At 41.2% G+C, this 26,345-nt stretch overlaps 1 protein-coding gene across 1 annotated transcript in view; it reads right to left on the bottom strand.

Annotated features, from left to right (window-relative positions):
* Positions 1–26,345, bottom strand: part of KIF16B (kinesin family member 16B) — a 220,564-nt gene that overhangs the window by 63,787 nt on the left and 130,432 nt on the right. The window contains exons 26-27 of the mRNA XM_064446734.1: positions 12,917–18,035; positions 11,027–11,189 (exon numbers count right to left, since the gene is read on the bottom strand). Of these exons, the coding sequence (XP_064302804.1) occupies positions 17,877–18,035 (159 nt within the window). The 3' untranslated portion in view covers positions 11,027–11,189; positions 12,917–17,876. The remainder of the gene's footprint in view (positions 1–11,026; positions 11,190–12,916; positions 18,036–26,345) is intronic.

The following is a 26,345-nucleotide window of genomic DNA, read 5'->3' as shown; positions in this document are numbered from 1 at the left end:
AAAATACAAATGTTTCATTGGTTTCCGATGCTAGCAGCATGAATGCTGCTGTAGTGATTTACAGTCCTGCTGTACGGAGCAAGGACACAGTTACATCCCTGGAGGTGAGCAATGCCGACAGCACAGTCGTGAAAAATCTTAGCTCCTGTTCACAGAGCAAAGGGATTCAGAACATCTCAATAAACCTAAGTCAGGTTTCCGACCAAATCATTAGCAAATATTAAGTGGAACACATTCACCTTTCCCTGCATGCCTCCCAGTGCCAAAACTAGCGTAATGAGGTGGGCACCAACCGCAGCGCTTTGCTTCTAGCAGGACAGCAAGGCCTTTTACCACCCTCCCTGTTAATAGCACTGATTCAGCATTCACACTGCCTTCACAGAGAGATCCCTTCTGCTGTTCTTGCCTCAGAGTTATTTGCATGGGCTTTTCAAGGATCAGCATCGCTTACTTTTTATGCCTTCCTAATTTTACTTTTAGGTGAAAGGCTTGGCTGCTCTGCCAATCGTGCTTTCATTCATGTGGTCCCAGTGAGGAAAACCTGCTGCATTTTAACAGGTTCAGGTAAATCTTCTGAAGTCTGAGGATTTTATCAACTTCTGCACTTCATCTGGCCACTGATCTCATCCCTTCATCTCATCCCAGTCATTTGCTGGGAGAACTCCAGCCTTCAAAACTCTCCTCTCATCTTTCCCACAGCTGTGCCACACTCTACTGTTTTCTCTAGTCTGATCACATTGTTCACCTTGGCTGTGCAGGCAAATCACAGCTTAATCTCAGCAGACAAAGGGATGTTTGCCTGGCTCCTGCCATCTCTATCTCGTGCTTTTATCCAGGAGGAGATTCAGCGAGGAGCAGAGAGGCAGTAATTGGAGCGCTCTCCTAAATTGATTTTGCAGACTGAATCTGCCTTAATTATTCTCACACTGAATCACCCCTTCCCCCAAGCACATCCTGGGCTCTGTTTGCCAGGTGAGCATGGGGAGCAAGCGCAGCCTATTACAGCTGTAACTCACAGTTGCAAAGGGAACTGCCTCACACTCCTGCAAAACCTTGCAGGCAACTCTCTTCTGCACGCAGAGTTATTAATAGGTTTGCACCTACCTGGTGGAGTACACATACAGGCACACACATGAACTGAGCCCTGGGAGTGTAAGTAATGTATTCACACACAGACACATTTCTGTGCTTTGTTTTTTAAATGCATGTTCTCATAAATCAGTTGGTTTTTTCATATGCTCTGAGGTAGGTTGATTCTAAACATAATCCTGACAAACATACTTCTCAAACACATGCTCAGAATATCACTGCATAAATCCCTTAGCAGCTCCCCAGTGAGTATTTCCTCATCTTCTCCCCAGTGCCTTATCTGGGACACTTGAGGGACAGGTGGAGGCAACAGGGTTTGCTCAACAGACATAATATCCATAGGGAAGCAAGATATGAACTGCAAATCAGAGGCTGTATCAACATAGAGGTAGATCATAGCATTAAACGGCAAGAACTAAAAAACCTTGAGGAGCTGGGAAAAATTGAAGTGGAATGGAGCTCAATATTGAAGAGATAGATGGTCACATGTTGATTCCTGAAACAGTTACTCTGTTGGGGGTGCACAAGGTGTGTGTTGGGGGGTGGTAAAACAAAGCAATAGAAGACAAGATTTTTGGCAAGACAGTTCTGCTGAACCAGCTCATGCCTATGCAGGAGGGAAATTTCCTCCTAAATGGTAGCAGGGAAAAATATTTACAGTGAAGCAAGAGATGACAATATCAGCATACAGGCAATTGGTGCTACATTTACCATATAGCAGTGAGATTTCTGGAATGTTTTGCTTAGCTCTTACTGCTGCTATAAGCTTGTCTGCCCTATAAATTATCTCTCAGTGGAAAATTATAGGAATGTTATGAAGCAGATCATCCCAAGTGCCATTACACAGCACATACAGGACCACCAGGGGATCAGGCCCAGTCAGCATGGGTTCATGAAAGGCAGGTCCTGCTTGACTAACGTGATCTCCTTCTATGACCAGGTGACCTGTCTAGATGATGAAGGAAAGGCTGTGGGTGCTGTATACCTGGACTTCAGTAAGGCCTTTGACACTGTCTCCTACAGCATTCTCCTAGGGAAGCTGGCAGGACATGGCTTGGACAGGTATACTCTTTGCTGGGTAAAAAACTGGCTGTCTGGCTGGCCAAGCCCAGACAGTTGTAGTGAATGGAGTTAAATCCAGTCACAAGCAGTGTCCCCCAGGGCTCAGCGTTGGGGCCAGTCTGTTTACTATCTTCATCAATGACCTGGACAAGGGGATTGAATGCACCCTCAGTAAGTTACAGATGACACCAAGTTGGGTAGGAGTGTTGATCTGCTTAAGGATAGGAAGGCTCTACAGAGGGACCTGGACAGGTTGGATCGATGGGCTGAGGCCAGTTTTAACAAGGTTCAACAAGGCCAAGCCTTGTCCTGCAATTGGGTCACAACAACCCCATGCAACGCTACAGGCTTGGGGAAGAGTGGCTGGAAAGCTGCCCAGGGCAGAAGGACCTGGGGGTGCTGGTTGACAGCTGGCTGAACATGAGCCAGCAGTGTGCCCAAGCGGCAAAGAGCATCCTGACTTGTATCAGGAATAGTGTGGCCAGCAGGATTAAGGAAGCGATCATCCCTCTGAACTATGCCCTGGTGAGGCCACACCTTGAATACTGTGTTCAGTTTTGGGCCCCTCACTACAAGCCAGACATTTTGGTACTGGAGCATGTCCAATGAAGGGCAACAAAGCTGGTGAGTGGTCTAGAGCACAAATGTGACGAAGCTGAGGCAGCCGGCATTGTTTAGCCTGCAGAAGAGGAGGCTGAGGGGAGACCTTGTCACTCTCTACTACCTGAAAGGTAGCAAAGTGGAGTTGGTCTCTTCTCCCAAGTAACAGGTGATAACAAGAGGAAACAGCCTCAAGTTGCATCAGGGGAGGTTTAGAAAAATTCCTTCACCAGAAGGGTTTTTCAAGCACTGGAACAGGCTGCCCAGGGAAGCGGTTGAGTTACCAGCCTGGAAGCATTTTAAAGACATGTAGATATGGTGCTTAGGGACATGATTTAGTGGTGGACTTGGGAGTGCTAGGTTAAGAGTTGGACTTGATGATCTTAAAAGTGTTTTCCAACCTAAACGATTCTATGATTTCTATGAAAAGTATGCTTGTTATTTCTGAGCAAGTCGGGAAAGAAGAGCTGCGTGATGAGATGCTAAGAGTCTGGCTAGGGGATTAGCTGCGAGGTTAGGTTTGCTCACTTCCAAGCCTTCCTGGGCCAGCTAACTCATGGTGAGCATCCCAACCTCCCCTACTAGGTGTTTATTCATACAAAAATGCAACATGGAAGCTCTCTTTAGAGTTCACACAATAAAAAAAGGGGCGTGGATGAACTAATTTGATTTAGTCCAGCCCGATAAAGATGAGAGGTAAATTCTGGGCACTTCCAGCCAAAACACTCAGGGAAGGCACTGACAGTCCTTACCAACACATTAACTGAAGAAAGGCAGAGACTTTCATCAACACCAACTGCTTCTGCAGTCACTGGTCTGTTGAGCGTCCTTTGACTGCAGAGCCAACCCCTCACCTCCACACAAAGAGAAAGCTCATAGCCAAGACAAGGACAGCCCTGTGTTCTACATCACCATCTTCCAGCTACTGCCAGAATTTCCTCGAATTTCTCTTGCAAATATAATTTTATTCCTATATTTGTTTCCCTTGAGGCAGCTTGACATTACTGAAGCAAAGATCGTTCAAAAATTTAGCAGAAGAAAGAGGGGAGCTGTGTATGCTCCCAAGGAGGGTATATTCTCAAAGACATGTGAGCTAACTCATCTGGGGAATATGTGGAGCTGCTCTGCTTTGCTGCAGAAACACAGCTTCCTGGGGGATTTCCTTGCTAGGTTTTCTTCATATCACCTCTCGGCTGTCAGTTCTTTTCTGTAGACATGCTCTTCTCCAGATCAACTTTCAGGCAGGTGAAGTCCCCAGCCAGATAATTTTGTGGTGAAATCACTGATGTTGCAGGCTTCTATAGATCCCAGCAAGAGCAATGCATGTGTACACCCCATCACTCATAGAAAAGTAAAATATAAATAAGAAAAATCACCATAGAAAAATGAGATCAAATTAGCCGAAATTCACAGTAACAATCTATTATATCACAAGGGACAAAGTTTCACATCTGAAAGGGCTTTTCAATCCATATCTGAAGGGTAGTATATAAATGCTACAGGTTATTTAAGTTGGCCTTTCAAGTAGTATAAATTGGTAAGTCAGCCTCAATATAAATCACAAGATAAATGTTAAGTCAACTTGAGTTCTTTTTGTTGGGTTTTTGAGCCTCCAGGGTCAGATTTGTGACCATTTTTCTTTAGTCGTGAGAAGTAAAGTAAAAAATAAAATGCTCTTTTGATGAAAGCTGATATTTGCACAGAACTGAAGAATTCCCGATGCTGGAGTGTTTTGTAACCCCCAACACCATGACACATGCAGCAGGAACTCACAACACTAAACCTGCTACAAGGCTGCATCTCCACGCGCAGGCAGAGCCCTCTCGACTTGGACTCCTCTTTCCAGAAACGCTCTTCTACAAGATCTCACACCATTCCTTTTGAACGTTCACTAGTCAGCCTTAGGTTTCTGTGGTATACCATGATAACCAAATACAGCGATTTTTTTTCCCCAGAAAGCAGCTCTTTAACAAGAGCATAATAAATTATTTACAAGATATAACAAAGAAAATTCCTTCCTAGAGACATAGTCAAACATACAGAAACAGAACTCTTTGAGCATAGCCAGTGTTGGTATGAATCATCCTTCTATCCAGCCATTTAATTACTCCAGGATTAGGAGTGCATAAGTGATGGCCTGCACTTTTATTAATGAAAACATCCATTATTTTTCTTCTGTGTGGAACAGTGGAGCACCTGGAAGCCTTCTGCATCTGAGCCCTTTATGCCTGCACCCAGGCTTAGGAAAAATATGCCCTCAAACACCTTTGGATTATGACCGATTTGACTGCTAGTGATCCTGGCCTAATCATAAAGCAACTCTGAAATCCTATAAATTAAAGAAAAAAAAAAAAGCCAAGTCCTGCAGGAAACTGGCTTTGGGCATATCTGAGTGATAGGGGTGAATGTGTCTTGCTGAGAAACAGCATTTCAAAGTTGCTCACAACTGGATAATGAATGATTAAAAGAACAAATGAGTTAAGCCAAGTAAAATGCACGGCTGTGCCCACAGCACCCTTAATTTCTGAAGCACACTGGCTTTGTAAGACTATTTTAAACAGGAGGAAGTACCTCCATGCAAAGGAGTGCTATATACCAGATCTACACAGCACCTGACTGCTGAGAGTGCTCAAAAAGCACATGCCAGCTTGCAGCCAAAATGCCGTGCTGCCTGACAAACTCAATACCAGATGGATGACATGCATCAGAGATGTAGCCCTAGGTTAGGAGATGCATCATGTTCAAGTAGGAAAAAGGATCGTGAAGACACATCTCAGCCTTGTGGGTGCTACTGGGAAATATCGCACCTAGTACCTAAGCACTTGCTTAATGGAAGACAGGTTTAGCCCAAGCCCTTCTCCTGTCCTTCATCATCAAGACATTCTTTTCCAGGTGGTGCTGCAGAGCAGCAAACAGGCACACTCTCTGGTCCCTGATTTAACTGCTCTGTTAATTCTCATCTCCCTTGCAAGGCTGTCACCAAAGTGATAATTGCTGTTTCGTCCTTTTTCCAGGCAGTGCATCGCGCACCCAGCTCTGTGCCTGCATGATGGCAGTGCTGGGAAGGCTTCTGGGCTTCTCCTTCCACCAGAGGTAGGGCAAATCCATAGCTCATTCCCTTTGGCACAATCAGGGAAGGGATTTCCACTTGTGAAAACCTCTGAGTTACACAGCCTCTGATGGGGCACCCTGAATTATTTATACCAGAGAAAAGACAGACACTGCTCAGACATATAGACTTTTCCTTTTTAAAATCAAGGGGATTGCAAGTAAAAAAAAAAACAAACCAGAGGACAGAAATAATAAATAATGTTTGCTGAGTCCCTCTGAGCTGTGTGGATGACACCCAGAAGCTCAGGAGCTAAGAGATTCCCAAGTCACCTGCAGAAATGCCACCCGAGAGAAAAGCACAAACAGGAACCAAAAGCAAGGATGTTTAGCCCAAGAGGAATTAGATGCAAGCTATGGGCATTCCAACCTGAAAAGCATCCCTTTAAGAAGGGATACCAATGGCTAAATCCTCTATTTTCAATTTGACATTCCACATTCCATGTGAGAGTGTGTCCAGAAAAACACCACACTAAAAGAGCAATGGAGGAGCTGCAGAAGCTCATAACATCTATTTTTTTTAGCTCTGGACATTACTGTGTGACTGCGAGCAGCAGCAGGGGAGGTATAAGAAAATGGCCTAATGCTTGTTTGCAGAACTTTTATTGCTAATTGACATTTCTGCAGAGGTCCCCAGACAGTCACAAGCAGTGCCAGTTGGCCAGACCATGGGAAGCAGTCTAACACCGCATCATGCATGTACCCAAATGGGAACCATATTTCTGACAGAGACTCCAGCAAAGAAGTAATGGGTATAAACATGCCTAAATGTGCTAGATCTGAGCAAAAGCAATTGCAACCAATCTTTGTTCAAACAATATGATTGTCTTACAAATTGAGTACTTCCTTTAATTTCCATATTTGTTGTGAAATGAGCTAAATCCCCCAGGGACCATCTAAGCGTCTCATTTAAGAAATATTAATGTATACAAAGGAAAGCTTTCCTTTCAACCAGCAAGAATGGTTTCAGAAGCTCACGAAGGGCTTTTTCTTGTTTTGCTATTCTCAGTGTTTAGCTCATCCATCTAAAGAAGTAACAAGGTGGGAAGATAAACTTTGCAATCACAGGGGAACGTTGCTAATGATTTCTCTTTCAGCTGCTTGCTCAGCTTTACCTTTGCTAGGAAGGTTTACCTGTTGCTGACAAAAGGTGTCATCTCTACTCAGATTAATTGCACTCATTAATTACTGGCATGGACCAAGGCTATGTGTAACATCATTTCAACACATTAACTCTGACAAGCTTGCTGCAATGGGACAGCACATGGTTCTTCCAGTTAGATATAGAATTACTGACCCTGTTATTCACCACCAAATAATCCTTTTAGTGTGACTCAAACCATGATGGTCTGTTTTTAAAGCCTCTTCTCTCTCATTACTTCTTCCTTTATGTCTGCTTTTCCTCCCCTCCATCATGGTACATCATGGCATGTTGCCCCAAGCTTTATCAGGTGACTTGTGGCAGGCCATTTCCCAGCTAAGAGCCCTGCAGGAGCAACACTCTGCTCTGCTGAAATTGCATCTCCTAAAATATGCTGCTTTCAGGATTACATTTCCTTACAGTGAGTACCTCAGACTATATAAAACACTGTAGTGCTGCTGACTTTGAGACCCAGCAGCTGGCACGGGTTGACGATCTCAGTCAGCCTTGACAGATCCGCTGAAGGTTTTGCCAACACAACGAGGACAATAAACCTGTCTGGCTATGATAGTGTCCAAGAAAATTCATGTATGCTGTGCTGGTTGCAGCCTTCAGCTGACACACATAACCCTCAGAGAGGATGAGTCAGCGCTGTGCCAAGAGGCAAGCGACCACAATTTGGTCTCCGAGGTTTCTTAACACTGGAGTTGGGGTCAGCACTAGCTGCGCCATTGGTAAATTTTTACTTAGTTCAGCACCTGCTTAAACAGCTATGAATGAACATGACATTGGAGATATGACATTTAAGAGAACCTTTACTTTAAATATATTTCACTCTATCTGTAGCCAAACTTGACACTGCAGTGATGTTACAAGAGTTCATTTGCCACCAGCCCAAGGGAGTGCGCTGAGCCAAAACCCTGCAGGAGACACTCCCCAGCGAGGCTCAACCCAGAGATCAGAGAAGCAGAGACGAGGAATCCGCTTTCCTTGCCTCCAGCTGCACTCTGCTTTGAGAGGCACAGCACCACTGAGCCCAGCCAAAGCTCTTTACAGGCTAAACCAGCAGTCCTGAGCCTAAGAACAAACAGAGGGGTTTAAGAGGACTTTTTCCACTAGAGCTGAGCTTGATGCTTGGTAGGAAAACCTGAGAGCTGAGTTCATGAAGGCAGGCAGAATATCCTGCGAACAGGGAGCTTGTAAACTTAAATGATTTCTCATACAGCCACAGGGCAAGACATGGGGATTAGACCAAACAGCTTGGCATTTTCTCTCCTCATCTTCTTCTATCTTAATGACTCATTAACTTGCAGTGCCCAAAGTATGGCTGGCCTTTGTCAGACACCCTGCGGGGACCCTGCCTCTGGACATGTCCAGGCCAGCCTCACCATCAGGAGCTGAGCACAACATGACCACGTGGCTGCTCTGCAGAGCCACAGGCTCCAAACACAACCACAGGGTGCTCACACTCATTGTTCTGGGCAAAACCAATCCAGACACACAGCTCATCCTCTCCTGGGACCAGCCCTGGAGACTAGTTAATGAATCAAAGATCCAAGCCTGCCATCTTTAGGCAGCACTTACTAAGACAAAGCTGTCTTACAGGCCTTCCTCCGAACATACTATATGTGCTGAAAGGTCTGAGGCAAGTACTTGCACAAGTACAACCTACCCCAAGCCCCCAGGAGAAGACATCTGTGGGGCTGAAGGAAACTAGCAGGATCTAGTCCATGATCCATCCACACCATCCATGATCCCACACAAGCCTATTCCCTTGGGCTGCCACTGGGAGCCCAAAAAAACACAAACCCCACAACTCCCAACCCAGCATAACTCAGCTGCTTCATGATGCCCATGTAGCCCCATTATGTAGGCTTCTGTCAATATCTTGGTAAGCAGCAAGAATGTTAAATTAGTTCAGTTCATACATATTTAAGTACTATGACCTGCACTATCAAGCTTAGGCTCAAAATATTTGTAATGGCACAATTAGCCTCAGGCACATTATATCACTAGTATCAGCAACTGTATGTATTTATTTACATAAATGACACAGGGGGGAATTAAATGCTGCCCTGGCTGTTGTCAAGGAAACAATCTACTAAATTTTTAATTTTTTAATTTAAAATGTTGTATTCTAAGCAGGGATAGTCATTAAAATTGTATGAGGAAAACAGGGAAAAAAACCCTGGTGTGTCTACCTATGGTGGAATGGATGTACACTGTAATTACAGCAGGTTACAGAGGGAAAAAATGTAGCTTTCATGTGAGACCATGGTTATGAATGTTTCTGCACATTACTTATGATTGCTGTTGCTTAAGGAGAAAATTTATTCTGCATGTGTAAATCCTTGGCAAAAATTGCAGGTTGGAATATGTAATTTACCTTGTGTACTGCAATTTTTAGGTAAATACTAGTATCATCACCATAAAAATGGTTGCTCAGAAGAGACAGATTTGTAATGATATAAATGGTAATTTGTGTAGTCAAATTTAATAACTAATATCCTAATTTAGCACTTCCACAGAATTGGTGATACTGGGAACGTGCTCTCCTTGAGCAAGTACCTTCCAAAGCCTCCACAGTAGAGATGGACCATCAGATCTGTCAGGTAAATCACTGCAATATCTTATCAAGGCATTTCTGTAGAAGAAAAACCAGGCGACGGTAAGAGGAAAACAGCATATTTTGAATAACATACGGCAAGACTGCCAGTCTCCAGCTTTATGAACCTCAGAATTACTTGTAACCAGTGTTTTACCAAGGAGGAAACAATGCATGTTAATCTTTTTTTGAGCCCACTCCTCCCAAAACCTGAATGCCCAAAGATTTATCATCCTCTGCAAATCCAAACTCACTCCCCTGTTCCCTACCCTCCCCTGCCCACCTCCTTGTTACATCACATTCTGCCTTTTAAACTACTGTATTATTTCTGTGGCCAGAAAATGACACTGTGTTCCCAGTCTGTACCCAAGTGGTGTGGGGAACAAGCCAAATAGCTGTACAGAGCTGGGAGCAGGGGCTGGCAGCACTAGTCCCAGGGCTACCTGGTACCCTCGGAGTCTTCCTCGCCGTCAGGCTGCAACTCCTGCTCCCACCCCACCCACTGCAGGAAAGGAGGATTTGGTGATGGAGTCAGATGGAAAGCTTGGGTTTTTTTGCTCCCTGGCCTATTTATCTGACCTAAAAGCTGGTGAGGAGGGGCTCACCAGTGTACCGTGTGCACCTGCAGAAATCCTGGTTTTGATTTCTCAAAATATCTGTTGACAGCTCCAGTGCTGGGAGCAGCAGCGGGGATGCCTTGGAGCCCTCCTCTGTTCTCGTGTCCCGGTGTGGCCCTCTGGAGCACCCACATGCCCTTACTGAGAACAGTGCCTGCGCTCATCTTGGCAGTCCCATAAACATGTGATCACGCAGGTGGACTGGGAAATGTGCCCATATCTGGGAGATTTGTGGGACAGCTCAGCCTAACCCAACAGCCTTACCACAGGCAGCCACTCCAGACCAGTCTGTCCAGTTCACTCCAGCTCCCGTGGTGCCATGGGTACCACATGCACCATCCCACTGCAGCTGCACTGAGATTAGAAACTTGGAGGAATTTTTATAATTAACAGCTGGTTTGGCCCCAAGGCCTGTTAACACAGGATGCATCTCTCTGTAATTACTGCTGGTTTTCATTCCCAGGCCCTTTATTCATTTTCCTTTACAGCTGTGAAGTTGTTTAGTTTTCTCCCAAGTCTATCCCTGAATAAAAGACCTAATAACACCAGTTCTTGGACATCTTTGTGGTGGGGTTAGTAAGTCACAGTGTTAGCAGTGATTCTGTAGATTAAAGCTGAGGATATTAAATAGTGGCTAATGGGTTAACCCCTTGGTGTCAATAGGTTCCCAGCATCAGTGACTTCCATTTGACAGAGTTGTAAAATCCTTGACATTTTGCAACAAGGGCTTAATTTGAAAAGGGATGAGAGTTCAGTTTCAGTTACAAGCTTAGGTTTAATAAGGGAATGAAAAATTTAGGTTACCTGGAGACCAACCAGAGTGTAAAATTGTCCTTGAAGGTACATTTCTGTGTGAAGGTGAAAATAAGGGGGTTTGAACATCATAAAGCTAGAGGAACAGAGAGGAAATACAAAAACAAATGGGTACTTCAGCTTGCTTTTTTTCTCTCCACATCCCTGGCAGTATCTAAGGGGACAGTAAACAAATGACACCAAGTGAATGAAAAAGGATTGTCACAATATGTGCATTTAATCTCCAAAACAACTGCAACTGAAACGTGATTTACTTTAAAAAGTGCTTGGGCAAAGGAACCAGAGGAACTGAATGTCATTGGAAACCCACAGAGAAACCACAGAGCAGCTCCTTTGCTGTGACTTGTGGGAAGTTGTAGGAAGTAACTAGTGAGTCCTGAGCTTTGTCAGGCAGGTTAACCTGGGGAAGGGGTGTTAGACTTAGCTCTCGAGGTGCTCAAGTAGCACCAGCACCTTTTTTAAGTCCCCTTCTGCCACCACTAGCTTTCTGCATTTTGAATGGGCACCCACCACAAGAAGAAAAAGTTTCCACCTGAGCAGTGAATATTGGCCAAAGTGCAGAGAAATCACAGGCTCATAAAACAAATTAGTAACTCTAAGTTCAGAATATCTCCAAGGAGTGACCACAAAATTTTCAGCAGAGAGCTCTGGGAAGCCTCAATAACCACAACCCAACCTCTCCTACCTGGATAATAAATCACTTAACCCAAGGAAGTCCTGTTCTTACTGATTTTCCAGGATATCATCTAGGCAGTGCCGCTTATCAGCCTTGTCAAATTCTTGCTGGAAAGGTATTACAAAAGCCTTCATAATGGTATAGTGAATATTATTATAAGCCTTTTGTCCTGCAAGGTGCAGGATGCCAAATGTGCGCTGTTGAAGCAGCCAAACCTGCCCTGTAAAATCTCATCCTGCATGTAAAGGCCAGACTACTCAGTAAAATTTACAAATGCCACCCTTAATTTAGTTCACTGAATGATACATGTATTGCAAATACACCCTAAAAAAGTCCCAGTTAGGATTAGGAAGCCTGCAGCATTTCTCACTGACACACTAAAACCTTGCTCCACCATTACAAGAGAATGGGGGAAATGAAATCCTCTTGCATATGAGATGAGCTGTGCTGAAGGATGCTCTCATTTGCTTCACATTTGAGCAATTTTGGTTCAATTCAGTAGAAAATGCTATGCAAATGTTATTGTTACTGCATATTAAGAAATTTGTGATACATGTTTTTAGAATGAGCACTTGGTTTTGTTTCTTTTTTTTTTTTTTTTTAAATTTTCTTGCTTTTTTTGCCATACTTCCATTCTCCATTGCCTTTCCTAATGACACCCAGTGTTACTCACACCACAGACAAAGCCAAAGTCTGGCATATAATTAAGATGTTAAGAGGTAACTTCATCTGGACACATAAACCTATGAAAGCAGGTGCCAGAATCAATACGCTCAGGCAGCTTGGAAGCTTGTCCAAGAGTCTGATTTCACAAGCTGTTGAGCAACCTTTTCATGTTGGAGCACAGAGGGCATCTGCAATACCTCCTGGAAGCGCCTGCCTCCTAGACTGGCAATTTCTTTTATCCATACTGCACTAATGAACACTCCCAAGCTCAAAATTGGACCGACCGGAATACAGGACAAACAGATAAGTTTCTAATTGCTCACAGCCTTACGTTAACCTTTCAGAGGGCTTTATTGCCCCTACATTGTCCAGCACTCTTCCCCTGATGCTCAGCTACTAAAAAAATCACAGAATCACAGAATTATTTAGGTTGGAAGAGACCTTTAAGAGCATTTAGTCCAAATGTAAATGATACAAATAAGAGGTGATTATAGACGGAAATGTGCCATGGCTTGTTTTTTTCAGTAGTAGTACATTACCTTGGCTCCTGCTGAACTCAATGGGAACAGGTAATTTGATACACTGACGGTTTCAGTTTCCATAGAACAATTCTTGAAACTCTCATTGTTAGTATGCTGGCTTGCACCATGAAAGGGAGTAATTTCCAACTCATACATGTCCTGGTTATCCATGTTCAGGAATAAGAGACAACCATGATACATAAGTCCTGAAAACACACTGAGATTTCCCAGGTTACACAATAACAACAACAACAATCATAAATCTCTTTTTTTTCCCCCCTTCATTTTTGAGATTGATTTCTGTTCTAATTCACAATATCAAAAAGCAAGAACCTTGATTATTGCAGAACATGACTAAAACCTGGTTTCAGTTGGTGATCTTTGATGCAGAACTTAAGGAAACAGAAAAACAGATTACTACAGAGGCAACCCCTGCCTCAAGACAACATTAAAACAGGTTAATGTGGAGAAAATACAGCGTTGGGTAAGGATGGTGACAAAAGGCAGAGTCCCAAAAAAGCCTCCTGACCTAAATAAGGAGGTTTCATTAAGTAGAAAGCTCCCTCTCCTTGAATACATTGTTTGAAGACAGGCTCATGTCAAATGTTAATTACAATGGAAAAGAATATAGGGATGATAACGAAAAAGTACAATAATGCCCCAAAAAGCTGTAGAATGCAAGACCTTTGAAGGCTCAGAAGTTTAATACACGTAAAAAGATCAGAAACTCGTGTCCCACTTTGCTAGATCAGAAGATGACAAAATAACTACCTCTTTACAAATAATAAAGGGTTTTGTTTTTCTTCAACTCCTCCCAGCATATTCTTCTAAACCACCTGTAAAACAGGAAAACACAGTAAGGAAATAAAAAAATTTACAGAGAATGAGAACAAGTTATTTAGACAAAACTTATGATAGAAGAAGCTATCAAAAGAAACAGAGAAGGAATTTGAAAAAGTCTGTAGACTTTTCCTTAGACCTACTTCTTTTTCTAAGACCAATTCCTTAAAAACAACAACAAAAACACTGCTGAAATTCTCTTGTGAATGCACAAACTGCGCAATGGGGAGCTGACACTTCAGCTGTTAGCATGACATTGGAGAAAAATGTCAGTGTGTATAAAGAAAATAAAATTATAAAGAAGAAAACAGAAACAGGGCTTCCCATGCTGCCACTGGCATTTTTTTTCTGAGACAAGAGGCTAAAGCCTCTAGTCCAAAATCTTGCCTCCGTTTTATCAAACATTAGTGTGATCCCTTAATAAAGCTTCCCCACATACCCACTCCTTTTAAAACTGTTTTAAAAATCAATCTCAAGAAGACAAAAGAATAGTAGCTTTTGTGATCTGGTACTCTTGTCCAGTCGGAAAAGCTCTTTTAATGATTTAACCATAGCAGACAGGATGGCATCATGGAAGTTTACATACTTCCCACAGAAAAGCATACTCAGCTCACAGCTCGCTACCCCTACCTGTTTTGTTTTGGGGTTTCTTTTCTGATCAACTTTGTTGTTACTGCTTTGACAAATGTGCATCCACAATAGCATCCTGGTCTGCAACCAAAACACTCTTAAAATAATAAAACAATTTTAAAAAAGTAGCAGGATCCAATACATCAAAAATTCACTTCATAGGTCTGCCAAGAAAATATATCCAGACTTCAATCCTTCAACTGGATCTCAAGGCTTATGCAACTCTATAGAGCTTAGTTGCTCATGAAGACTCTCCTGCAAAGGAACATTGTGTATTTCCCACGATGAGGTTGGATGCCAACAGATTTTCACTCTTCAGCTTACCAACCGTATTTTTTTTCCCCAAGATCTAATGAACATAGAAAAAATCCAGGGGTGAATGCAAGAATCTTGCTAAGTTAAAAATAATTTATTTCTTCCAATGTGGGGGCTTCAGTGAGCCAGTAGCATATAAAATTTCAAGCTTTATCAGTCTAGTATGAACATATTATTCTCATATACAGGGTAGGTTGCGTGGACAGTAAATAGGAAATTCTGCACTAGCTTTTAAAGTATTACTGATTAAACTGGAAAGATTGGGTCTGATTGTCTGGTGCAACACATTTAGTGTCCCACTTTTTTGTTTGTTTGTTTGTTTGTTTTTAATGTATTACATTTAATTAATTAAAAAAATGGGTTCTTCCCCCTTACATTTTTAGGGCAATTCTGAAGACCCTCTACCATCATCTCCAACAGCAGCAGCTGAGCATTGGTTTTAGAATTGACCTTGCAGGCTCTCAGGACACGGCAGCTTGTGGAGCAAGAGGACTGCCAGGAGCCATCTAGCAGCAGGGCTTTAGGGGCTGCTCTACCTCTTTCCTATGCGAAGCAGCATATTCACAGGAAAAGCATTTCCAGTTAAAGGATTGAGGGCTCAAGACCAACACGGAAGCTTTGCCCAGAATCTTTTTGCATCTTGACCAAGGTATCATGCAGAAAACTAGCCCAGCACTATCTCCAGTGTGCTTTTTGGCCTTTTTTGTGCATCCCTATTGAAGAAGAATTGCTGTAGGGTCAGCAAGAATATAAGCCAAGTTGTTTGGTGACTTAAATGGAAGCACAGCTTCAGTCACATGGGTAGGAACGATGGCCCCAGTTCAGTAAAGCACTTAAATACACACTTCACTTGAAACATAAATAGTCCTGATACAGAAGTTAAGGTTTCGCTTAAGGCCTTTGCAGATGCGAAGCCCACAAGCCCAATTACAGAGCACTTTGGAAAAAACTGTACGAGTCCTCGAGATTACTTTCACAATATTTTTGAAAGTGCCAATATTTTAAAAATAAAATTAATGGAGAAATTTAGAGCCTGAAGATATCTTTACAGAAATGCAGTTTGAACATCTTGAAAACAGCTAATAATTTTGACATGCATCTCAGCTTCTATTGAAATTTTCTTACAAAGTCTGGGTTTAAAGACTGCAGGTTTTGGAGAGCCATCATATTTTTACTGATGAAATCATTAAGAGATGCCTCTTAGTCTAGCCTGAGCTTGCAGTCATTGATTAAACTCTGAGTACCACTGAAAGATAGATAAGAAGGTGGGAAAAGCTGGTAGCCTGGGGTTGTGGTCCTAATTGCATGCTTACACTTGCATTTCTGTAGCTTTTAACTTGATGACATTTTAAATGGAGCGATTAATCAGCCTTTAGTTCGTTATTTTCAACGTACACATTTAACACTGTAGGCCAGATAAACTAGCCAACATAAATTAGCCACCTTATTGGCATGTTTATACCACTAGAGCATATGCTCCTCCCTGAATTAATTTGTACTGTAAACAGGAACCAAGTACAAGCCTTTTAAATTCATGTGAAAAATTCAAATATTCATATTTTTCACTCCACTGGTCTAGTTGTGTTTTTCTCAAACAGGTTCTCCAAATCTTAAGTGACACAAAGCATAGGACTTACCTCTGGGAGACACAGTCAGACACATCCAAAGACATCAAAGTCTACTCTGCTGATAATAGGGCTCTGGTGGTTTAGAAATTGTACCCTAACTTTTGTTTTCACTGAAATGAATCAAAATAATAAAAATATTCTCAAAATTTAAATGATCCATTCTAATAATTTTTCTTTTTTCTTTTTTTTTTTTTAATTAGAAATGCTTATTGTAACAGATTAGGCTTAATAATGGAACCCAATTATCTTTAAATGTATCATATTAAATGTATCATATTAAATGTAGATCATTACTGTCCTATAATTTAGGTCATTAAATAAAAATGTCACCAGTGTTGTTACTTTAGGTTTTAATAATAATTTTCTACAACACGAAATACTTCACCAAGACCTACCAGTGGTCAATGATGGCAACTCACAAGTAATGCTTCACAGTCCTAACAAATGGCACACAAAACTTACCTTTCATTATCTGTTTTAATAACTGGAAGTTGTTCGATCTTCATTTTTATACAACCAATTATACATCAACATGTACATGTACTCAATTTCAGTCACAGTGTATACATATTTTTGGAGCCACAATATAAAATGACTTCTACCTGTATATACATGTGCAAGCCTGAATGAGTCCTGAGAAATTCTGAAGGACTATTAGTCAAATTCTGTAAATTCTGACCAATGCAAATAAAACTCATGCTTTACAATGTTATGCTATTGTGAAAAAACTATTTTTCAAAAAAGAAATATAGCAGTTTGCTTTAGTTTTATGCATAGCTATGAGTCTGTACAGTGTACAGTATCCACTTACAGTCTGGGTAATTAGAAAATCTGAAAAGATGCTGAACGCATTCTTCGGTAACTATTGCTTCCTCTGCTTCTTAATTAACAGTGATTTGTTCTGCTTCAAAATAACCAAGTTTGGAAGACTTATACAGGGTTTAAATTATATTCTGCTGCATATATTTTTGTAAACATTCAAGTTACCCAGGCCCTTTAATTCTTCTGAGGAAAACCATACAATTATACAGTCCAATAGTTAAAATGTGTGCCTGGGAGGGAAAAAAAGAAACAGTGGAGTACGAGCATTACCTTAAACACCACAGTATGCTATAAGGAAACAAAAGACGAAGTGTTCTTTAAAGGAACAGCTTGTACAGAAACCAAAAGGCTGCTCACAAACCCTCTGTCAGAACGATACACCTCCACGGTAAACACGAGATGCTCTTGCATCACCAGAACAAATTGAGCAAATGGGAAGGAAGTACTCCCACTAAGGAGCAAATCTAAACACAGCATGAGAGTCAGAACTTTTTTACAGTATTAACAGATCAACTTACACAAGAATGTCTGTGTACCCCATGCCAGGAAAATGCAGGCACTAAGACGAGAACTGGTAAAGGCCAAAGGCTAGCATTGGATGTAGCTAACTGGAGTAATTTTGATGCAACTTGCCAGGTATGGAGGAAGATACCTTTTTTCCTTCCCCCCATTTCTCTCACAGAACAAAAGTGATGGCACCACTCCGACTGTGCTCCTCTGGCAGATGGGTCCTGTCTCAAAAGTTAGCTGGTCCCATGGCTGCTATAGTCAAAAACGCCTTTCCTGAAGAAGGGTGAGAATTCACAGATGGTGTGTTTTGACAGCATTAGCCCCACTTTATCAATGTGCAATGGAGATGATGGAGATTTCAGCATTGCAGAGAAAAAGCTCCTGAGGTATTTCTGTGGAACAAAGTGCAAAATGTCATAAGCTTTCCTTGATCAAATTGATTACGACCACTTTGAAGAATTAAATGAACAGTGGTATAGAAAAAAGAAACAAGATCTCCATTGACTGTGAAAAGTCTTTCTAATAACCATCAGAATTTAAATCCATCTATAACATGTCTACTGAAATGTCTGTATTAAGCTCAGGAAAAGCAGAAAAGAAGTATTTTCTACTTTCTTCTGCTGCCAAGCTTAGTAACAGTTTTATTCTGTGATGCTTTCTGGTTTATTCTGTAGTCATGTAATGCTTTCTGCCCATCATGACCTGCTAATACTGCTGTCTAGCATTACAAAACACTCCAGCATGTACAAACCTCAGATCCATTCTGCAGGAATTTCACTACATATGGACACAAAAGACCTTCAGAACTCTTTCCCTCAACAAGCCTCCACAATCCTTGCAGGGAAAAGGATTTGTTGTGATCAAGGCCATCTGCACAAAGACTGCAGGACTTCCATATTATCTCAGAATCTACCAGCATCTCTTCACTGATCTGCCCTCTAAATTTAATGTTTGGGTTTTTTTAAGTCTTACACGTAAGAAACATTCCCCTTCCGTAAAGTTAATATTCACCAACTGCTGTGCAACTTGCATCCATTGTACCTATAGAAATTGTGACAGAGATACATTAACACGAAGTTAGTTTTCACAAACCTGATGGGGTTTCCTTCACATATGGGTTGAATAATTACAATAATTTATAATGATTTAGTAAGTCATATTCATAACTTTTGAATGAAACACAGTAGATAAAACATTGATCAGACAGGTGCTAAAGAAGTACCCATTGTCACCTAAATAATTGCAAAGTAAACCTCATATCCCTGCTGCAGCACAAGGATAAACTCCTTTGCTCTGCTACAGACTGACCACACAAAAAAATAACTTGAGAAATTATTCACTAATCTTGGATGAGGTAGGAAATATATCTGCAAGACAGAACAATCTCCTATGAAGATCACAAGGTTTAGTTATTTGAGTGCAGCACCTTTTGAGTCATGGAAACGGTTCCATGTTTGGGAAGCAGTCCTAATTATTCACTCTCTTCTCAAGGAGAATTTCTCCATACTTTAACAACCTGTTATCTATTTAAGTGCCTTGGAAACCAGCTGTATTAATATCACAGAAAGCAGGATAACAAAAAACAACAACAAAAAAAGCAGCTGGCACATAAGCTATTCTCTTCTTCTCTTGGCAGGATTGGGGGATTTTTTTATTCATATCTCCCACAGGTTGTATTAATGTTCATGAAAAAATTTCATTAAAAAAATGCCTTCAAGATGAATTCCAACAGACTAACAGGTAATTTAAAGAGATCAACAGAAGTCACATCAACATTCATCATAATTAGTTCACAAAGTAGGGCCCTTTAAAAAAAAGTCCCAATCCAGTAATGCCTGAAGGATAAGTATGGTAGAAAGTCAAATGTAAAACATGGCATAAAGTTACTGCAGTAATTCCAGTTTATGGCCACTGAAGGCTCAAAGGTACCAAAATATCTCACTGGAGACGTTACAAGACCTATTGCATTCACCTTAGTATGTATGGCTAGGTAACTGACTGTCATGCCTTTCCTGTAGAGCCATTATTCATTGTTTTGGCATGACAGCTTTAACAACAGAGCGAAAAAAAATCCCTCTGCTGTAAGCGTATACTTACATGACAGGGCAACACAGGCAACAGCAGATATACTTATTTTCCCAGATCTGCACATTGGAGTTGCTCAGTGAATATCACAGATTCTTTGAACATGAGAAAGATCCTTGGGAAAATGGCTACAAGTAGACCCTACCAGATAATGACAGAATTCATTTTGTATGAAGGTTTCCAGCCATATGGCTTGGTGTTGTGCTCTTCAACAACCACCTCTGAGCAAATTATCCCTCTTCTAAATCCCATATCTGCATTTGCCCTTGTTTGCAATGCTGACGTGTTAGCATAGCACAGAGGTGATATGCCCTTGACAGAAAGAAGATGTTGCTTCAATGAAAAAAAGGCTGCTCTGCCCAAATTGTGCTGGCTAGGAGTTATGTCCCATAGTGAAGGAAACGGTGATTGACAGCAGAAGTGTTTACTCACACCACAAACATATGCTTCAATTAAAGAGTTGTGGCTAGGAAGTAAGGGGGAAGATTGCTGTCCCGTTGGCTACAATGTAGACAACAAAGTGGGAGAAAAGGAGAAAAGGAAGAGTGCTCCTCATCGGTGCATGTAAAGATGCTTCCCAAATTCAGATTGGATATAGAGTGGATGAGGGTCACAGCAAGCTGGGAGAGGGGCAGGAGCACATCAACACCAAGTGCCCAAGATGATGGAAAGAAAAAAGGGACTCAGCATGTTGTTGCAACCCAGGAAGCCACTGCAAGCTGCTGGAGTGGGGGCAATGCTGGATGAAAGGATCTCCTCTGTCAGAACTCAGTGGGCAGGGGGAGAGTTGTTTTCAAAGCTTTTATAGTAAATCAATTTCCAGCAACAGATATTGTTTTTCTCTATTTAAAGAATAATGCTATTTGCGCTGAGTTAAAACTAGGTAGGAAGCACTCTGGTATCTTTTGATGAGCTCCCTTAAAAAATTTCTTAGCAGACACTGGAAGCTCAGGGTGCCTTCATAGAAAGATGTCCAAATTTTATACAAATCAGTGCTGACTTCCTACCAGCATTTCACCTACAGCATCTAAATCATTGCCCCTAGTATGAAAAGCATTACATTATAGAAGTCCTGGTTTTGCTAGGTTTGCATGATTACCTTGGAAAGAAAAAACTAGATAACTCCTATAAATATTCCAAAAGGCTTGGTTTTATTACTCATTTTTGTTTGTCAGCCTTTCAAAACTCTAGCCATTTGTTCTGGATTATTTAGTCTGGTAATCAGTGTTCTTCCAAATGCACTTAGGAGTTTAATTTCACTAATAGGGTTCAACTTGCTATGTTGCTGGTTTGCTGGAAAAAATCCTAATTACAAATATGTCAACGTCTCAACATGAGGGTGCAGTAAAAGGGCAGTGTAACAGTAAATGGGTGAACAGTAAAATAGGTAACTTACACACCAATTGTGTTGGTTGCTCAGTCTAAACACATATTCAGGAACAGCAGTTTAGAGAATGGAAATACTCTTGGCACGTACAAAAACCTTAGAGATTGAAAGCCAGGTTAAAAAAAAATGCAGAATAGGATAAGCAGTGGTTTTGCCCTCTTGGCAAAGTTATGGACTTTAACTTAAATTTTATCACAGCCATACCTGCAAGTTTTAACTTTGTATTCCAAGTGTTTGCAAAGGAAATGAGACTGGAGAAAGTATTGTGAGGCCTGAAGGTTCTTCTCTATTTACTAGTTTGAGTAGCTTTCCCTCCCTTTTAATTATGTGAATAGCAAAACGGCAACCATTTTAAAAGCTTATTAAAAATCATTTTAATAGGGTTCACCTTTTCAGCAGTAGGCCAGTGTCCATCTCATGCTCAATCCACCAGCACAGCAAAGTCATACTACTGATTTTTACACTACTGTGTGACATGGGAACCTCATAATTTTATACACTTTAATATAAATCCATAACTTAAAGTTATTACAATGAAAAAGCTTTCTGGAATGTGAAAGTGCTCTTATCATCCTTTCAATTGTGGCATATTAAAGAGGAATTCAGTTCAATGACATTGTTCTCATAATCCACACAGTGACAGCCTCAGAGACCAATAGCAGAGCTTAGCAAGAATTGGATTTTTTATTAAACTTTGGTGTGTTTAAAAACTCATCAATTCTGGTACTTCCAGAAAGTGAAGAAACTTTGAGCTTTCTCTCTCCTACTGCTGTTTGTAGAAATTTCATCAAAAAAGTCAGCATTTTAAATTCTTTAAATAGAACACTTAATTAGCATGATAAATATTGCCTGGCTAATATCTGACAGAGCTAAAAGCACCAAACTTTAATAAGATAAACCTTACAAGGCTTTGGGGTTTTTTGAAACAATAGCTTCTTTTCTTTGAAACAATATCCCCCCTTTCAACACCTATGCATCAATGTGACAGTCAAAAGCTTTACCACAGGATCACAGAAGGACACTGGTGGCAGAGGCAGGATTAACTAACTTACTCATCTAACTTCTAGCATTGGCTCCTCTCTCCCTTTAATATAGATGCTAGTTTCTCCCAGCACCAATCACATAATTATTCTGTTGACTAGTGTTAAGTACTGCAAGCTTTAAATCAAATCTTGATTTGAATTATTCATAGAGCAAAGCATATCCAGGTATCAACAGCTGTTTTCTATAGAATAGGAATCTGATTACAAAAAAAGAGACAGACTGGAGCATATTCCTTGATTCTGAAAAGCCACATTGTGATATAATTAGATATTTGCAAAGTAAGATCTTCCCAAGAAAGACTCTAGCCCAAAACAAGCAGACAGGAACACACTTTTCTTCCAATCTGTGATCACAAAAATAAGGATCTGCTTAGAAGACAACGCATGCAAAGGGAGCCTGCTGTAATGCAGAAATGGGAGTGCATCTCCTGCCTTTGCCTCCTAGAGAGAAATTGTTGGGCATACACAAAGGAAAATGTACATTTGGGGATCATTTCCCAAATTAACCAGCTTTCTCTATTTTGGACCTTTCCATCGGTGTCTTGAAGAGAAAAAAAAAAAATTACTTCTAGGGTGGTTTTTCAAATACAAAATGCTACAGAAACATCAGCTATCATCACTAACTACAAAAAAAAAAGCCTGGCTTAAATGGCACTGATAGAAGATGAAGTCCCACAGAGACTTCAGGCTGGCAATGGGCCCTGTCTGGGTGGTGCTATATACAGAATCTGAAGAGAAGACACTGCACATCTTCCCAAGAAAAATAGTATTCAAACTTCTCATTGGATCTGGTTCTTTTGTGGCTTGATGTTTTTTGTTTGGTTGGTTGTTGTTGGTTTTTTTTCCCGTCTTCTTACTGGCAAAAGTCAGAAGGAACTAACATACTGTTCAGGGAGATAAGCCAGGGTCACAGCCTGTAATACCACAGGGAGAGTGCAGAAGATGGGAACCCTTAGGAAAAGGGTAGGTAGCTATGCCAGTTCTGCCTCATCTGGGACACAGACCACATCTCAAACACCACATGACTGGATTATCTGTGTCAGGTGTGGAGGACAAGGAAAGCCACTAGCCAGAATATAAGAATTATGAACTGATTTCCAAGGGATCTGGTTCTCTTATAGCAAGTAGCCCAACATTACACAACAAGGGGTATTCAAGCTGTCCAAACCGAGGTGTTTTAACAAGCAGTGGTCCCAGTAGGTGCCTCTGTGGTCTGCAAGGATAGCTTGGCCCTTCAGGCCATGATTCGGTTCACCACAGTTAAGCTTCTGCCCCATACCTGCCACTAAAACCATCTCCCCTTCCCTTGGGGACCACCTGAGGCTAAACTGGCTAATTAGGAGTAATTGCCAGCATAATGCTGTGTTAGCGCTCACTAAAGCATTGCTTTGGTGTACAGCAGCTCAAAAGAATAGGAGACCATACAGAGACGGTGACTAATATCTTCACCTCCAGCCATTCAAGAATAGGATCAACTCTCTGCTCACCAGATATAACTAGCTCACAAACATTTTGATCTTCTGCAGAGGTTTTTTGTTGTGTTTTTTTTCTTTCAAAAAGAGAAAACATGAGGCTTCAATTCTTTTCCCTAGCACCTCGACATACATTGCAAGATATCATAAAGCAGTTCTGAGTAAAATATGTGAGCAGGACAGCATGTGATATTCAATACCTGAAGTGATATTTCAGGCCCTTACGGAAGTACCTAATGTTACCTCTGGATCCATACACATTTATCTCCTGCACACACCCTTAGGTGATTACGTGCAGCTGTGATTTCACAGCAATGAGAAAAAGACTGACTGCCTGGGAGACTACCTGGTGCCTGAAGGATCTTATTTCTGCGCAAAACTTTGGAGAGAAAACTTCTAAAATTATGACATGATCAAATAGGCTGATACCTTCTGCAGGAAGACCAAGATGGCTGGGTTCTCCTGTAAAACTACAGTATTAGATACTGTCAAAGTTATGCAAGGCTTCCTTGAGGAGCTGGAGGTAACAAATGCCTACAGAACTTATCTATCCCATAGATACCAGAGACCTTGCTCTGGCTGCACGACTTGCGTGAGCAGAGAGATTTTTCAAGACAATAAAGACAGATTCACACATGTTTGAAAATGACAAGTCACCACCACATTAGTCATAATATTAAAGGAGGGGTTTATTTGCTTCAGACTGGTAGACATTAATTTGTTGTCTCAGGGCTGGATTAACTGGCTTCACATTACACAAGCCAAGGAAAAAGGATTGACTCATTTTAATCAAACTCTTAGTGTTCACTTTGATTAGGCCTAATCAGAGGCAAGGCTGTTTACAGATAATGCCTAGTAGTCACTGAAAGAAAAAGTTTAAATAAATAAAAAAATTAAATTATTTCCCAATCAGTATCACCTTACCCTGTGTTTGCATGTCTTACGCTTCTATGTGCAACTCCACCCCAAGCACCAATGATTTCCATCCAAAACAAATTCTACATATAGACTCTACATTAATTCCACAGCCATGCATAATGCACATCACCAGCTCTCCCAAAGCACACCTATGTCAAACTTTCAGCTGTCTTACTGACGACTTTGCCTGCACAAACGTCCTCTTACTAATGGAGGAAAGCAAGCCTAGCACCGAGGAACCAGTACTGCTGGGGATGCAGCAGCCAGACACAGCTTCATGGGGAGCAGAGCATTTGCTGCAGAGTCCCAGCTGCCTGTGCTGTAGGCAGGTGATGTTTCCTAAGAAACCAGGATTTATAGGTATCCCTTAGAACAAATAATATGACAACAGCAAATTATGCTAGGTTGATGGGTTTTTAATATACTAGTAAATATCTTGCCAATTTGACTGTGATACACATATGTAAACTCTTAACTTGTTAGACTGAACTTGTTTGCTAAGGAGCTAGCTAGATAGGAGGAGCTACAAAACTGAACTAAGGAGACTTGTGCTCTTGCCATTGCAGTGGCACTAACACTGCAGCAGTCTGTGTTGCTGGTGGACTTAGTCTAAAGAAGAGAGACAAGCAGCAATGCCATACACACCACTCCTTTGGGCATATCTAGAGGTATCTAAATGACTTTAGAATTCAGTGGGTAAGAATCAAGCTCTTTAAGCAGCTAATTTCCATTAAAAAACCCCAAACTTATATTTTTAGCCCCTTGGGAAACTCTCCCTATGTTTTTTTTTTTATGCACAGTATAATGCAGATTCCTTGAATCAGGGTTAGTTTCCTGCACAGCTATACAGATGAAAGCAGAAATTACCACATCTCCAGAAGTGTTTGAGTGCCACTAAAATTTAATTTTACCCAGGGTGGTACTGAAATCTACTCAAATTCATAAAACTTTTGAATTTTTGCAATGTACAAGCATTCTGAGAGACACCAGTTATGATTCAAGGTGAAATTGCCCTCCTAGGTTTTCAAATTCCAAACTGTTCATTATAGCTATTTAGAGCATTTTTCTGTGCAAGTCTAATGGCGTGAGCACATTATGTTGAATTACTATTATGTTGCATCAATTGAATTAACTTCTGAAGTCAGTCTACATCCCAAATTACAATCTTATTCTGCCTGAAGTTCATTTAAAATCCACAGGATATTTCTTACAATGCCTGCCTGCTAAAAGCTTATATTAATTGGTTTTAAAGCAGCTCCAATGAAAACTGAATCGTAGGCTGATGGGGAAAAAAAAAGGCAGCAAGGGCTGGTTTACATGTGCTTTATCAGTGTGAGTCTTCTTTTGGAAGTGAACGGCCATATTAAAAAAGATCAAAACAGACCTGACTGGTGAAGGAAACCAATCTTTTCTCCGGAGCACAAGTCAAAACAAGCCCTGACAAAAATCTATTCCAGAAAGAACAACAACAGGATTGAATATACCACGCATCTCTGGGCCAGCAGCGACTGCATGTCATCTGCTGGAGTAGCCTTGGCAAACAGGTATCAAAGCACTTGACGTGCATCACCCTCTACTTCCTTCAGTGAAATCAGATGCTGGAGGAAAACTGATACGTTTGCTTTTAAAAGGGATAGCATCGAGTTCAACTAAGTGTCCTTGGTCAAGCACTCCCTTTATTCATCTGCTCACATCTGAATGCGGAGAGCCATTATTGGAGACTGATAAACGCACACAACTTCAAAACCTCATTTGTAGAAGGATATTGGGAAATTTATTTTGAACTGACAGCAAAAC

The sequence above is a fragment of the Phalacrocorax carbo genome, chromosome 3 (assembly GCF_963921805.1).
Source record: "Phalacrocorax carbo chromosome 3, bPhaCar2.1, whole genome shotgun sequence".
Classification (NCBI taxonomy): Eukaryota; Metazoa; Chordata; class Aves; order Suliformes; family Phalacrocoracidae; genus Phalacrocorax; species Phalacrocorax carbo.
Note: the sequence above shows the minus strand (reverse complement) of the source record. Positions and strands in the feature narration are given on the sequence as shown.